This window comes from Stegastes partitus, unplaced genomic scaffold, assembly GCF_000690725.1.
Source record: "Stegastes partitus isolate 25-593 unplaced genomic scaffold, Stegastes_partitus-1.0.2 Scaffold1975, whole genome shotgun sequence".
Lineage (NCBI taxonomy): Eukaryota > Metazoa > Chordata > Actinopteri > Pomacentridae > Stegastes > Stegastes partitus.
This window is the reverse complement of record NW_007579706.1, coordinates 9,494-25,962: the sequence shown is the minus strand read 5'-3', so window position 1 is coordinate 25,962 and position 16,469 is coordinate 9,494. Positions and strand designations below refer to the sequence as shown.

The 16,469-nt window shown below is 40.0% G+C and overlaps 1 protein-coding gene across 1 annotated transcript in view; it reads left to right on the top strand.

The window, feature by feature from the left end:
- The window catches only part of LOC103373418 (cell wall protein IFF6), a 22,299-nt gene extending 16,613 nt beyond the window's left edge, over window positions 1-5,686 (top strand). Inside the window, exon 4 of the mRNA XM_008303304.1 lies at window positions 4,960-5,686. Coding sequence (XP_008301526.1) covers window positions 4,960-5,075 — 116 coding nt within the window. The 3' untranslated portion in view covers window positions 5,076-5,686. The remainder of the gene's footprint in view (window positions 1-4,959) is intronic.
- Window positions 5,687-16,469: the final 10,783 nt, after the last annotated feature.

Sequence of the window (16,469 nt, the reverse complement as noted above, 5' to 3'; positions counted from 1 at the left end):
TTTTTTTTTAGAGCATTTCCAGCTTTAAACAGCAGCTTACTGACGTGAACATGAACTCAGACCAACATTAGGAGTAAATACAGTCAACTTCTGCTGTTTAATAAAACTTTCTGTGTAATTATCCTCCTTCAGAATCAGGTTCTGGTTCTAATGTGTAGCTGGAATCACATTTAAGTACTTTTGCAGCAGAAATTGATTATTTTCATGAAAAAAAGTGTCTAAATACGTAACTAGAGACGAGGTTTTGGAGGCTTTTCAACTTTGCAAACTTTCCTTAAAGGTGTGAACACATCAACACAAAGCCCTTATTATTGGTGCGGAGCGATGCCGGCTCGTCCATCCCTCGGCGTCTCCCAGCAGTTCCTCCACACTGCTGGGAAATAACCTGATATACATGTGCAGCCGCGATATGGATTAAACAAACACGAGTTAATTAGAGCGCTGCAGGCTGCTGGCAGGCGGCCTCGGCCTCCTCCAGGCTTCAGGGGAACCTGCCGGAGCCACGTATTTAACACACGGACACCAGAGAACGATATCGATCTGCTGCTAGGAGCCACTGCAGGAGGGGAAATAGTTCCAGAAGCTTCTCTGCCTCTTGTCCCGCTTTAATAAGGCGACCATCCCATAATAAGGCCGCCTCGGCATGCAGAATGGGATCATGTACGATGACAGTTTGCAATTTGTCTCCTTCTGGCCGTGAACTCGGTGGAAGGCGGCGCTTTGTTGTCACAGCTCCCCCTCACTTAACCCCGTTAAGCTCCCGCTGTAATTAAACGGCATGCAGGTATGCACAGGAGACGGCAGAGCGCATCGCCAATTAGCTGCAGCACAAAAACCTGCACACACTGTAAAAAAACACATAAAAACACATAAAAAAACATAAAAACACGTGGAGCTGTTGGAACACAGATATATTTCACAGGTTTTCCACAGTTCGGTTCTGATAAAAACGAGAAAACCACAGATTAACCCTAAAAAACAAATATAGGACAAGAATGTAAATAATGTTTACATCCAAAATCTGTACAAAAACTAGCTGTATTTCATTCTTTTACATTATAATTATGCAGTTAATCTGCATTTAAATAAGCAAAAATATCATTATTTAACTGAAATCTGGTGCAAAAAAATAACTATATTAAGTATATATTTATATTAATTATTATATATTGGAAAATTTATTTTACAGATTTTTCTGTGTTTTCCTAAATTATAGAAAACTAGAAAAAAAAGCACAAATTAAAAATAAAATAAAATCATTATTTAAAGTATTCCTTTACTTTTTAAAATATATATTCTTTAGGTCATCTTTGCTGTAAAATTTTAATTTTTAATTTTAATTTGTTTTTATTTTTATTTTTTATTAAATTTTTTTTGTGGGGGGTTCCTATAAAATTGCAAATAAAAGCATTAATTTACATTAATTTATAACAAATCAAAACTGTAAATAATGTCCACGTCAAAAAAATTGTATTTTAACAATTATATATATTTCTTTATATAATATCTCATAAAAAATAAGCATAAATTACAGTTTTATTTAATTTAAATTAGCAAGAAAAAGCATTATTTAAAATTAATTTTAAAAAATTGAAAGAAAAAGAAATTTTAAAGTTAAGTCTTTCAAAAATTGTATGTTTTTATAATATATCTCATAAAAAATAAGCATAAATTACAGTTTTATTTAATTTAAATTAGCAAGAAAAAGCATTATTTAAAATTAATTTTAAAAAATTGAAAGAAAAAGAAATTTTAAAGTTAAGTCTTTCAAAAATTGTATGTTTTTATAATATATCTCATAAAAAATAAGCATTAAATAATTTATATATACAAATATATATAATTGTACAATATAAATTACAGTTTTTCTGGCATCCTTGCTGCCAAATTTTCACGGTTTTTATGTTATTCTACTTTTTCCTTTTCTTTTTTCTTTCTTTTTTTTTTTTTTTTTTTTACAGTATATTTAACACATATTTAACATTTCATCGTCAGTGCCCTTTTTTATGCAAACCTTCTCAAACGGTATTAAATCAACACCTTCTCTGCTCAACAACGTCGTCGTGAAACGAATCTCACGACTGAAGGAGACGCTTTGAGAATTCAAACCGGAGCCGATATTAAAAAAATGAAAAAAATAAAAAAATAATAAAAACCCGTCTCTGGGTGGATAAAGTTCTTGGCTGCGCACCAGTGAAGTGACACGGTGAGAAAATAACTGTCAGAGTCGAGCCTGTAAATTATGACACGAAGCGAGAAAATGAAGACGAAGGGCTGGCGGGAGGCCGAAGACGTAACCTGTGATGATCCTCAGGCGTCGTCGCTCAATAACGCTTTAATGCTTCCGTCCTAAAGTTTAACTGCTGTTTAATCTGTGGATGAAACCTGCACATGAACCCAAAGCAGAGACCCGGAGCTTCAAAGATCACCTCAAAATCCTTTCATTTCTCTTTTTGACTGATAGAAACCGTCATTAAATGCTTCTACCTGCAGCCCAGAACTCCACAAACCGTTTTAATTCAATTTATTACAACACGAGGCCGTTTAATAAAAACCTGTCGGGGTTTATTGTTTCCTGCTTCTCGTGAAATTGAGTCAAAATTTCCTGCCGACTGTCGGGAATCCCGTCTGAGCGTCGGGTGTAATTTACGTCTGAGGCGCATCCACTCAGGTTTCGATTCGTCTTGTTGACTCGTCTCAGTCGGCTGAAGCGATTTCCAAAATGACTCCCGGAATAAAAAGAGAAGAAGAAGAAGCTGGAGCGATCATTCAGCGGGATAATCGCAGCGCGTTCAGGAGGAGAGCTCTGCACTATTGATTCTGTTTTCTTTTTTATGTTAGTTCAGAATGAAGCTCTTTGATTCGAGGAGAGTTTTTACAGGAGAAGCTTCTGCCGGAGTCTAAACATGTCGATATGATGTCTGTGTTTGGGGATAAAACACAAACTCCCATCGTCACATTCCTGCACAACGACAGCATCTAGGGTCTCAGAGGAAACGTGTGGAGAAGCTTTGGTTGTGTTTGGAAACACTAATCAGATCCAATACATCGACTTATTAACGTATTCTTGTTTTCAGATGTTTAGTCTCCACCTGTGTTCAGTCCCAGTCTGATGACATCCTCCAACATCATTCATTTTAAAGACATTTTTATAGTTTATTATTGCAGACAGCCCCAAATTAAGCTAATTAGAGTTATTCCATCTCAAATAATCTGGTTTCTTTTTGCTCAGCCACCTCTAGCTGGCTTCAAACTTCTTATTATCATAAACTCTGGATATTTAAAATGGTATCTGGGAAATCCCTGATCAATCTGTCAAATATTGTCCGATATAACAGATTTTTAAAAATCGTCCGTTGACCCATTTTTAGCTCTTTTCCCCGCCCCAGACGTCGACATTTAAAGCTGTTTGAACGACAACATCTGAGGAACTATTAAAGCTAAAAGCCTGAAATTTTCTCTGTTATTTCTCATCATGTCACTGATTCAGAATCTGTGATACTGAACATGTGGATTAAATAATCTCAGAATTTGGGTGAGTTAAAATATGAAAGAAATCAAAGACAAAAGTGGAAAACTCCCATCTTTGAGAAACATAACAGAAATAACTGAAAGTCTATTCCTGATATGTTCTGAATCCCGTGTAGCTGCATGTCACATTAATACAGAACCTGTTGTACGTCAGGTATTCTGGAGGTTTTGTTTTGTGTTCTTGTGGAGGTTTTATCAGCGATTTGAGACTCTTCATGACCTCCAAACAGACTTCACGTGTTAAAGACGAACTGGAATCAGCTGCTTTAGTGTTTTAAACCTGGCTAACATACAAACAGCTGCTTTTGTTGCACAAATCAAACGTCCATCGACTAAAACAACAAAATCAACACGTGATAAACGTCCACTGGTGTCACAGCTAAAGGTGGGTCAAGAAAATAAGTTAAAAAAAAAAAAAAACATCACCTGGTGTCCTTCCACAACCTGTGGTCTCGCTTTACAACATCTGTGTGACAAAACAAAGCATGATCGTGGAGGTTTTATCTGGCGACGGGCCACCAGGACCGAGACTGAGAGTCGTCCTCAAACGTTTTCCTTCCATTAAAGAAAAGGCAAAATCCACGACAGTCACTCAAATAAGTAGAAACTGAAAAAAGTAATCATAAATAAAAATTTGCTAAATTATAATTTAGTGAAGTAAGACGTTGCTTTTAAATTGTGGTTGAAAAGAATAATTAAAAAAAAAAAAAAAAAACTGTCCCAGACTAATGAGAGCACTTTGCTGATGAGCAGTAAAACCAGAACACCTGTCCACAGGTGCACAAGTCTGACTGAGAGTTACAGAAACACCTGGTGGCAGTGATTGGCTCAGAGGGTTGTTCAGCTAAATGCTAGTTCATGGGTCCCATCAGGCTTGTTTGCTTGTGTGTTCCTTCTTTAATGGGAGGGTATGAATAAATCTGAGGACGACTGCATGTGATGCTTCACGGCGTCCCGAGTATCTCCCCACAAACTGTGGTTCATGAAATTTCTGCGACAGCGGATGTAAACAAAGCTTTTGGCTTCGTATTGTGCAGATACCAGGAAGTTAAAAGATCCTGAACAGAACTGGATCAGGAAATGTGGAATAAATACGTGGCTAAGTTTAGAAACTAGAAAACAGAACAGTTTGGACTAAAAAACAACCTTTTTACAGCATGTCTGAAGCTTTTCTCCACATCTGATTTATCTTATAGTTGGTGCCACAGCAAATAAATAAAATAAATGCCAACATAGTGCTAATTACAAACATTTTTCTCAAACAAATATAATCTGGCAGAAACTGTATTTCCCTCCAAACATAACCAACCTTAGCTTCAGTTTGCATCATTAGCAGCTACTTTCCTGCAGATTATCGTGTCATAATGAGATATTTCCAATGAAAGCCCAATGGTTCCAGTGTTTAACGCCAACTTCTCTCATTTCCAGTCCTCAGATTAGACAACAACGAGCCTCTGGACTTGAACTTTGGCGGTTCGGCGTATTACAACCCAGGACTCCAAGGAGACAACATCCAGATGAGCAGCATCCCCGGACGCCCGTGAAACCGACGAACAAAGACCTCAAAGACCAAAGTCACGAACTCCCTCCAAAGAAAGTCTGCCAACGGTGATCACTGGCCATCCACAGTGGAGTTTTGTAAATAAGACTGTGAGGAAGGGGGCACGTGGGGGTTTACGTGGGTCCGTTTCCAGCCACTACAGACGACGCTTATGTCAGATTACGCTTTGTGTTGATTAGATTTATTGTGCTGAACCCGAAGGCAATCTATGTGAAGTACCCCGCCACAGCCAAAACCCAGCGCCAGCCATTCGTGTGCGATGCCAAAAGGGAATCAGATGAAGCCTTTTTCTGCTAATGAAGGATGCGCTTTGCAGTCAATGAAGGATGTTAAGAGCTAATGTTTGTCATCTGATTTTAATTATTTTTGTGAGTCGGAGCCACACAAGCAAAAACAAATACATTAACGAGAGCCGAGAGCAGCTCTAGACGACGCAAAACAACAACAACAAGCCACGACGAACAACGACGTTATCCATACAACCAATCAGCCGCAGCACAAGTGGAGAGAATTTAAACCAAGGTGGTGTCATGGCCCCAGAAAGTTCCTGTCAGCGTCCATCTATGGATGGATCCATGGTTCTACTAAAATTCACCAACTGTTGAGGCTCTAGCATCAGTAGAACCTGATGTGTGTGGCAACTATAGCAAGACAAGGTTCTAATTTTTGGTTATTTTGACTTGAAAACTGTCCAGATCACTCGTGATTTGCTCAAAAGCCTTGAACCTTGTCCAAAAATAACTCAAAATTGTCAAAAATGACAATAACAAATGACTATTGGCCCTTGAAATTGGAGGAAAAACCACAGAATTTCTCAATCGAGGCTGGTATCATGGCCCCAGAAAGTTCCTGTCGGCATCATCTATGGATGGATCCATGGTTCTACTAGAATCCAGTCTTTGGTCACATTTCACCAACTACTGAGACCTTTAACATCAGTAGGACCTGATGTGTGGCAACTATAGCAAGAAAAGGTTCTAAATTTTGGATGTTTTGACTTGAAACTTGTCTAGAATAACTCAAAATTGTCCAAAATGACAATAACAAATGACAATTGGCTCTTAAAAACGGAAGAAAAACCACAAAATTCTCAATCATGTGTGGTATCGTGGCCCCAGAGAGTTCCTGTCAGTGTCCATCTATGGATGGATCCATGGTTCTACTAAAATTCACCAACTGTTGAGGCTCTAGCATCAGTAGAACCTGATGTGTGGCAACTATAGCAAGACAAGGTTCTAATTTTTGGTTATTTTGACTTGAAAACTGTCCAGATCACTCATAATTTGCTCAAAAGCCTTGAACCTTGTCCAAAAATAACTCAAAATTGCCAAAAATGACAATAACAAATGACTATTGGCCCTTGAAATTGGAGGAAAAACCACAAAATTTCTCAATCAAGGCTGGTATCGTGGCCCCATAAAGTTCCTGTCAGTGTCCATCCATGGATGGATCCATGGTTCTACTAGAATCCAGTCTTTGGTCACATTTCACCAACTGCTGAGACCTTTAACATCAGTAGGACCTGATGTGTGGCAACTATAGCAAGACAAGGTTCCAGTTTTTGGATGTTTTGACTTAAAACTTGTCCAAAATCACTCAAAATGTGTCCAAAATGACAATAACAACTGACTATTGACTCTTGGAAATGGAAGAAAAACCACAAAATTTCTCAATCACGGCTGGTATCATCGCCCCAGAAAGTTCCTGTCAGTGTCTATCTATGGATCCATGTTTCTACTAGAATCCAGTCTTTAGTTGACATTCCACCAACTGCTGAGACCTTTAACATCAGTAGAACCTGATGTGTGGCAACTACGGCAAGACAAGGTTCTAATTTTTGGATGTTTTGACTTAAAATCTGTCCAAAATTACTCAAAATTTGCTCAAAAGCCTTGAACCTTGTCTCGCATAACTCAAAATTATCCAAAATGACAACAACAAATGCCTACTGGCTCTTGAAAATGTAAAAAAGCAAAACATTTCTCAACAAAGACTCGTATTACGTCCCCAGAAAGTTCCTCGGAAGGCAACAGGAAGTCAAATTTCAGACATTCCACGACTGGCAGCCGCAGAGATTGAACCGTCAAAACCAGAGAGTGGGGGTTTGTAGTGCAGGTGGAGGGAGGCTGTTTTGTTATTCATAGACTGAGCTTTTCTGTATTCAGGGAAGGAGTTCTGTATTTGGTCTTTGCACTACTCGGTAGCAACAACTATATCAGCGTAGCACGCCGCCTTAGTCTCCTGACCTCCAGGCGTCCGAGCACAGATCTGAGTTCTGCCGTAGCCTCGGAGAGCGACTTGGTGTTTACCTGCTGCGTACCCAGAGCCAAGGAAACTTTTATTATTCCCTTTCTTGTTCTGTTCTGCTGGAAGTCGGCGTGATTGACAGCCTTCGGCGAGGAGAGGCGTCTCCTGTTTGAGTGTCGGCCGAGGGACTAACCGTGCGGCGCCTTTCTACAGTAAAATATTCCATCGTGCTTTCCTACTTTTCTACGTTGCAAACACAGAAACTGATATCCATAGCTCCATAGCTGCATAACCAGAAAACATCTTTCCGCTCAGTCGCTCCTTTCACTCGTCATTACCTGAGTGAAGCCCGCAATCAATCAATACTGATTATGATTGATACGGCTCAACCAGAAACTCCTGATTTTTCTGTTTGTTTGTTTTTTTTCCTTCTAATTCCAGACGTCAATCAGGAAGCATCTGTTTTTATGGTTTTGTTTTTCAGAGAATCACTGTGATTAGTGCAGAAACGGATAACGGGAGCCGCTGCCTTGTAAAATCATATAAACCTTAATAAACACCCCCCAAAAGATGCTTTTTTCTTTGCTTTGTGGTTTCATATTTAGGTCTGAAGATGGAAGCAACAGAACGTGTTTTTATTTTGTTTGACTCTTTATGATTAAAGTCTGATTTTGTGCAGCTGCAGATCAACAGGTGGGATGTTTACCGTCTTGTTTTCTACCTTTTTGGGGGCTTTTCCTGTTTTATTCTCTTTTATATGAGGCTGATGGGTCAGACACACTTCTAAGCTGGGAGGCCATATTTAGGGTTTAACATCTCCAGGAATACGCCCCCTGCAGTCATGAAAGTGAAGTGAAAGTTGTTCCCAGTAATTTCAAATGAGTAAATGTCTCCAGCAGAAGCCAAATATTTAATTATTGGCTCTTAAAAATGGGCAAAAGTGGAGAATGTTCAAATTATGGTGGTGTCATGTGTCCAGAAAGTTCCTGTCAGTGTCTTTCTATGGATGGATCCATGGTTCTACTAGAATCCAGTCTTAAATTGACATTTCACCAACTGTTCAGACCTTTAACATCAGTACAAACTGATGTGTGGCAACTATGGCAAGACAAGGTTCAAATTTTTGGATGTTTTGACTCAAAATTTGTCCAAAATCATTTAAAATTTGTCTAAAATAACTTGAAGCTGTCCAGATCGCTCGTAATTTGCCCAAAATCCCTACAACCTTGTCCAAAAATAACTCAAAATTGTCCAAAATGACAACAACAAATGACTATTGGCTCTTGAAAATGGAAAAAACCCACATAATTTCTCAATCATGTGTGGTATCGTGGCCCCATAAAGCTCCTGTCAGTGTCTATCTATAGATGGACCCATGGTTCTACTGGAACCCAGTCTCTGGTCACATTTCACCAACTGTTCAGACCTTTAACATCAGTAGAACCAGATGTGGTGAAGTTGGACCCAAAATGTCTTGTAATTGTCCTACGTGACTCAAAACGTGTCCAAAATGAGTCAGAATTCTCCAAGATGAGACTAAATTATCCAAAAATGACCTTAATTGTCCAAAAAATCACAGAAAATGGTCTAAAATCTGTCCAAAACGGACATAAAATAGTCCTAAAAAAGAGCTCCAAATACGACAAGACAAGGTTCCAGTTTCTAGATATTTAGACTAAATGTTGATGTGGATCATTGGTAGGAACCAGAACCTGGAGCTCACAGGTTCTAGATGTTGGTTCTGGATGTTGGTTTAGATGTGCAGAGCTACAAGCTGCTCCATGTTGGCCGTAAGAGAGCGATGTGGAGGTTTAGCTGGTAAAGCAGCACCACGATGAAGACTTCTGTGATGCTTCATGAGCAGCACAGTATGAATAATCCAACACTGTTCATTGCTGTTGGTTCATTTGTAGATAAAGTTCTTACATTTCTGGAGATATTGAAGCATTAAAATGGTTTACCATGCTTTTTATGACAATACAAAAATTCAGATTTTTTTCCTCCAAATTACACAAAAACAAGCCGAATACAGGGATTAGATTTACCAATAAAAGTAGGTCTTAATAACAGTTCACACACTTATGAGGAACATCCTGAGTTTGGACGAGTTGCTTCCCGTTAAATATAACATAAAGCTGCCGCTGTGTGATTGTTTGGCAGCGACTCCAATCAATTAGCCGCCGCCGAGGCCATCAGGAGGAGCGTAGACGTTCCGTCGGAGGTTAATTCCCACCTCCAGCCGGCTAAATGAATTCAAATCAAATTAAATGATGGCTATCTACACTGACGCCACGTCAGATTATTATTTTTGGGGCTAAATTTGCATGAATTCCCCTTCAGGCCGACCTGCCGGTGATGAGTCGTAATAACCTGAACCTGCGCCGTTCATCAGCCGGAGTCCGCTGAGTTCTAATTAACACCGGGTCCATCCGCCGACCGGACGGCGCCGGACGGCTTCGTGGAGGCGAGCCGCTCCTCAGGACCTCAGAAGTTTCACGTCCATCCCTTTGCGAGGTGAAAGCGTCTGCCGGTGCTTTCAGGGCGTCGCCATGGTTACGGGCTTATTTTAGTATTCACTCCAGTTCAGCGTTTGCTCATAACTCAGCTAATCGCTGTAGTTAGAGCCAAGCAGAAAATGGGATTCATACGCCAGGCGGTCCTGGCATTTGTCTTCAGCGACTCGGTCGAAACTGCAAACAGCAAAAGAAATTTAAGTTTCTATTTATTTTACTGCAGCGAAATGCCACTTCTGGAGAGTTCTGAGTAAAAACTATGTGGCGAGGCGTCAAAACACACTCGTATTTATATATACTTATTATCTGAGGCACACGTTTAGGTTCTGAGACCATCACGTGTTCTCAGGCCTGTGAAATTTCAGAAAACTTTTTTGCTAGGAAGCCATTTTTAGGCTTCAATATCTCCAAAAGTTAAACTCCCACAGCCGTGAAATTTGGTGACGAGACACACAAACATATCCCCACAAGATCCAAATGAGTAAATGTCTCCAGCTGAGGACAAATTTAAAATGTTTGGCTCCTAAAAATGGCAGAAAAGTGCAGAATTTTTAAACGAGGCTGGCATTGTGGCCTCCCCACAAAACTTCTTAGCTACGAAGCCATATGTAGGATTTAATATCTCCAGAAATAAACCTCCTACAGTCATGATAGCGAGTAAGGACACAAACAAAACTGTTCCCAGCAATTTCAAATGAATAAATGGATCCAGCAGACGCCAAATTTTAAATTATTGGCTCTTTAAAATGGAGAAACGTGCAGAATTTATAACCAAGTTGGTGTTGTGTCTCCAGAAAGTTCCTGTCAGTGTCTGTCTATGGATGGATCCATGTTTCTACCATAAATACAGCCTTTGGTCGACTTTTTTTTACCAGCTGTTGAGGCTCTAACGTCAGTAGAAACTGATGTGAGTCCAAAAATGAAGTAAAAATTTGTCCTGAGTTGTCTAAAAATCGACAATAAATGATCCAAAATGTTTCTAAAACTGAGATGAAATTGTCTTAAACAAGAATTGTCAAAAATTGCAAAAAAAAAAAGCCCAAAAATTACTTAAATTTTGTCCAAAAGTCCTCAAAACTCTACAAAATGACTCAGAACTCTCCAATAATGACACAAAAATGTCCTCAGTTTGTGTAGCTTAGCTTATTTTTATCTTAGCTTAGTTTATATTATCTTAGCTTATTTTAGCTTATATTCATCTTCTCTTATTTTCATCCTATTTTTTGAATCTTAGCTTAACTTGCCTAGCTTATTTTCTATTTTATCTTAGTTTATCTTAGCGTGTTTTTTTTTTTGTCTTACCCTGGCTTCGTTTAGCTTATTTTTATATTATCTTAGCTTATTTTAGCCTAGTTTATCTTAGTTTATTTTTTATCTTAGCTTATTTCTTTTTATCTTATCTTACCTTCGTTTAGCTTATTTTTTATATTAGCTTATTTTAGCTTAGTTTATCTTATCCTATTTTCATCCTATTTTTTTCATTGTAGCTTAGCTTATTTTTGTCTTAGCTTAGCTTATATTAGCTTATTTTTATCTTAGCTTAGTTTATCTTAGTTTATTTTTATCTTATCTTAGCTTATTTTTATCTTATTTTAGGCCATTTTTAGCTTATCTTGTACCTACAGCAGGTCCGTGTTGCACCAACACATTTCATGTGTCTGTACAAGTGAACAGCGTTAAGACAGAACAGCAGGAGGACAGAACAGAATCATTCCAGGTGGAACGTAAACTTTTGACACCACGACGGCGCTAACGGAGGATAAAACATGAATAAAGGAGCAGTTTGACATGTTTATAACAACCATCCTGCAGCAGCACGACTCCTCCATGAATGAAGCATCTCGTCTTCCAGCCGCCCACACAGCAGCAGCTCCGTGTGTGGAGCTGAAGACGACTCGTGTTGTTTGTTTGCGCCGCGGTAACGTGACACGCCGCCGTCACAAGTGCACCACGGGAGGCGACGGCGCTTCTCCTAGCAACGCCGCCTTCGACTGTCAGCGCCGCCCGGGGGAACCGACCCGCTCCCACCGGAGACGCCGGGCTCAGACACAAACACATCCAACAAAGTGCAAAAGAATATCTGCAGAAATCAGCCACAGCAGAAGCGTGATGCTGCACGACGACGGCGGGATGAAGGCATGACGCAGCATCACAGGAATCCGTCTAAAGTCACGCCGGCCTTCTCAGCGAGGAGCCAAATGGACGCCTAATGAAGAACACGTGATGGAAAAAGCGCGTCAGGGTTTGGACCGAAGCATCGGCACGTCCTGGCGGATCTTTCAAACCCCCCCACGGGTGGCTTTTCTCCTTCTAGCTTCGTGACGTGCAGGAATGTGCAGGACGAGGTGGCATATGGAGGCTGATGTGCAGCTGCTGTTTCAGGGTTCGGCTGCCAAAAGCTGCCTCACCAGCCTCAGCGGCCCACGGAGACGAGCTTCTGCTGAGAAGAAAGGGAACAGCTTGAACTCCAGACTGACAAAACATCCAAACGCCCGAACGCTGACGGTACCTGGCGTGCTCGGGAAATATTGATGTCTTCATTTTTTGGCGAATTTGTGTCACAGGACGAGTTTGAGTTTTTATATTATTAAAATCTGCCTTTCAGCAGCGACGGCTTGTTTTTCACACTGAGACGTTCAAACTAGTGAAATGTTTGTTTGTGGAGAGTTGAGCTGAAGTCAGACTTTAGATAATGGATTTATTTCTCTTTTCTTATTTTAGCTTTTATTTTTGTTTATCTTAGCTTAGCTTATCTTAACTTATGTTTGTCTTATTTTAGTGTAGCTTAGCTTATCTAATTGTAAGTTTGTCTTGTCTTATTTTTTAATCTAATATTATCTTTGGCTAGCTTATCTTAGCTTATGTTTGTCTTCTCTTATTTTATCTTATATTGTCTTAGCTTAGCTTATCGTAGCTTGTTTTTCCTAGCTTAACTTAGCTTAGCTTTGTTTGTCTTGCTTATGTTTGCACTAGCTCAACTTAGCTGAGCTGATGTTTGTCTTTTCTTAGTTTAGCTTATTTATATCTTAGCTTAGCCTATATTTGTCTTGTCTTAGCTTATGTTATTTTTTATCTTATCTTAGCTTAGCATAGCTTCTATTTTTCTTAGCCTATTTTGGTTTAGCTTCTGTTTGTCTTATGTTAGTTTAGCTTAATTACATATAAGCTTAGCATATCTTATTTTTTCTTATCTAATCTTATTTTTAGTTTATTTTATCTTAGCTTAGTTTATTTTTTTAAATCTTTTTTCTTAGCTTATCTTGTGTTTGTCTTAGCTTAGCATATTCACAGTATGAAGGTAAAACTTTGCACAACGTCATTCAATGAACTAAAGCTATCGTAGTTATAAGAAACCAGCTGATTCTGGACCTGATTGGTTCTTCATGGAATCACAAAACTATAAAGTCTTTAACTATTTGTTAGCAGAACCACTGGTGAGCAGGAACATAATCTTAGGAGCTACTTTCTTTATGCTAAGCTAAGCTAATCACCTCCAGGATCTGCATCTTGACTTTTTTTTTTTTGGCTTGAACTTCAAAACCAGCAACAGCAGAAGAAAACATGTTTGTGACGGCAGATCCTACAGAGCTGTCAGCCTCCTGTCTGACTTCTGTCACCAGAGGCAAAAAGAAAGAAAAAGACGCTAAACAGCAGCCAGAGGAACAAAGATTCCAGTTTGTCCACATGTTTCTGTCGTTTCCAGTATTAGTTTTCTGAACAGCTTGTGTTTCTTCCTGTATCATGTGCAGCGTCTCAATTTCATGGGAAACACGTCGTTTCTCAGGTGCAATGTTTCAGTTTTCTTTTTATTTAATTCAACATTAATGAACAATATTTACTTTTCAACTAATTTCCTCAGGTGGAATATTTTATGATAATTTGCAATGTTATTTTTTTCCTTTTTCCTTTTCTATTTTAGCCTTATTTTAGTTATTGTTATATTTCAGTAATGTCTCGTCCTTTTATCTGATTGACTTTCTACCTTTCAGCCGCTGCATCTCTTCTCTTATTTCATTTAGTGTTTTTCTGAGAAATATCTGGCAGGTAAGTAAGTTTTTTTCCTATTTTATCTTATTTTATCATAGCTTAGCTTAGCTTAAGTTTGTCTTATTTAATTTTTTATGTCATTTTATCTTATGTCTAATCTTGGCTTATTTTGATCTTATCTTATTCTAACTTATCTTTTTTTTTATCCTATTTTATCTTAGCTTATCTTACTGTAAGTTTATCTTATCTTATTTTAATCTAATCATAGCTTAGCTTTTCTTACTTATGTTTGTCTTATCATAGCTTATGTTAGCTTTTTTTTTATCTTAGCTTAGCTTATCTTAGCCTATATTTGTCTTCATTTAGCTTAGCTTATGTTAGCCTATGTTTGTCATGTCTTAGCTTAGCGTTTATCTCATCTCTTTAGCTTTTTTTAATCCTATCTTATACCTACAGCAGGTACGTCTGCGTAGCACCACCACAGTCGCGTGTTTCTCATGTTTGTTCGATTAAACAGCATTAAGACCAAACAGCAGAGCAGGATGACAGAACAGAATAATGATGAAGTTGTTCTAAATTAAATCACAGCTGATGGAGGAAATTATGTCTCTACGAGTCAGAACCGTGCCGATCCATGCCGGAGCATCAACAGTCACTGGATTCAGTCTTAATTGGGCAAACTGACGAACAGGGAATCAGCTGGGCGACCAAAACGTCCCCAAAGTGTGTTAAACCAACACATCTGGAGCATGATTGTGGGTGGAAGCATTAAAAGAACAGCTCAGGCTGCTGTGACACTGAACAGCTTCCTCAGCTCGTACTGAAACCAAAACCAAACCGGATCGCTGATGACAAGAATCAGAAAGAAAAGAGGCCGAGCGGCAGGTTAGCATTCAGGTCTGCAGCTCAGCCGTCCGCCGAGCGCCTGGCGGGCCACGGCCATCTGAGTCGGGTCGCTGGGGTGGATCCGAAAGGTCAGCGTCCTCCTCCGACGGATCCCGCTCGGTCCGAGATAAACAAGTGTGAAAGGTTTCCAAACACGGCGGCGAGGCAGGGGACGGCCGATTTGCATGGACAGGCGGCGCATATCGAGGCCTTTGGTTTTTTAGTGATGCAAACCGGGGCGCCTGGAAACCCGCCGGGTTCACGGCACCACGCCGTTTGGGTTTTTGAGTGAAGTACAGTTTAACCTGCAGGAGCAGTTACCAGGTCTGACTGGCCTTCACCTTACTGACACAAAACCTGACGTGATAGAAGATCCAGGATCAGCAAACCAGCTGAGACAAACATCAGAGGAGGAGGAACTGGCCTCCTACAGATTTATTATAGCAGCTCTAATTCCATCATCACATCAGGACTCCTCTGCTGCTCCACACCAGTGAAACCCGCTAATTAATGACTCCTAATGAACACCAAGACAAACAGAAGAACGGTGGTGGAGATGTTTGAACACAGCAGCAAATCTAAAGGTTTTACAGGCTCCTGCTGCAGAAATATTAGAGTGTTTTTGGGTCTTGTTGGTTAGTTTTCGAGCAAACTCACTTTTATAAGCTGTGAAACTGTAAAACTAGTGAAAATAAATCAGCTAAGGTAATTACTGTAATCTGCTTTCAAACCAACAAGTGCAGCAAAACGTCTGTAAAACACAAAACATGTAATTATTTTTCACACAAGGTGCTTTTATTAAGTATGTTTCTATTCTTTTTTCTGCTCCTACCTTCTTCTCTATTTGGTTTTATCTCTAACTCCAGTAAAGATCTCCACCACTGTGATGAACACGCCAACAAAACTCTGTTCTCCAACACAAGCCGAGGAAAATGTCCAGCGTGTCACGAATCAATACGTTAAAGAGGCAGAGTGAGCTTTAAACAATCATCAAAGACAGAAACCTCCCTCAAGGCGCCGTGTGAAGGTTTCACATTCTCCAGGTGACACGTGTCGACCCGGCAGCTCTCAGGTCCGACCGTAGCAGCGTTTCAGAAACCCTTTCATCCGTCGTAAGGCGAGCAGATAATGGGAACAAGGCCCGTGAATGTAGCATTAAAGCGGCTTTGGACAAGTATAATTGCAAAGATATGAAAGAAACCGGGCCAAGAGCGGACTTCTAAATAAGAGTAGCCCATTGGCCGCTCTACAAGACGGGAGACGGGGAGGCCGAGCCAACTCTTGCATAAAAGGTGCAGCGATAAGTGGTGCTTTCAATCCGGTACGAAGCTGTAAGGCGCCGTAATGATGTCTCGCAGCCAAAGATAAAGACGTAACGCTCTCATCAGAGCCGTATAATCAATCAGGCAGAGAGAGAGACTCGATAACAGGCAGGACTGTGTCCTTGTTCTGCTGGCTTTAGTTCTACCTGCTGCCGGGACAGGTGGGATCAGATTTCACGCTGGAGGATGTTAATCAGGTCAGAGGCTGGACGCAGAAAGGCTTCGGCGTGGAGACGTGAGGCCGACCGGTTCACGCAACGCAGCGCCGGTCGCTCCGAGGCACGAGCAGATAAGCTGGAGCAGATCTAACCAGCAAGAACATGAAGAGCTCTGCAGAAAATCCAACTTTCATAACTTCACAACAGAACTTAAAGAGCAGAGAACAGTGCTCATCACATGCATTCACCAGAGCTGCAGAAAAAA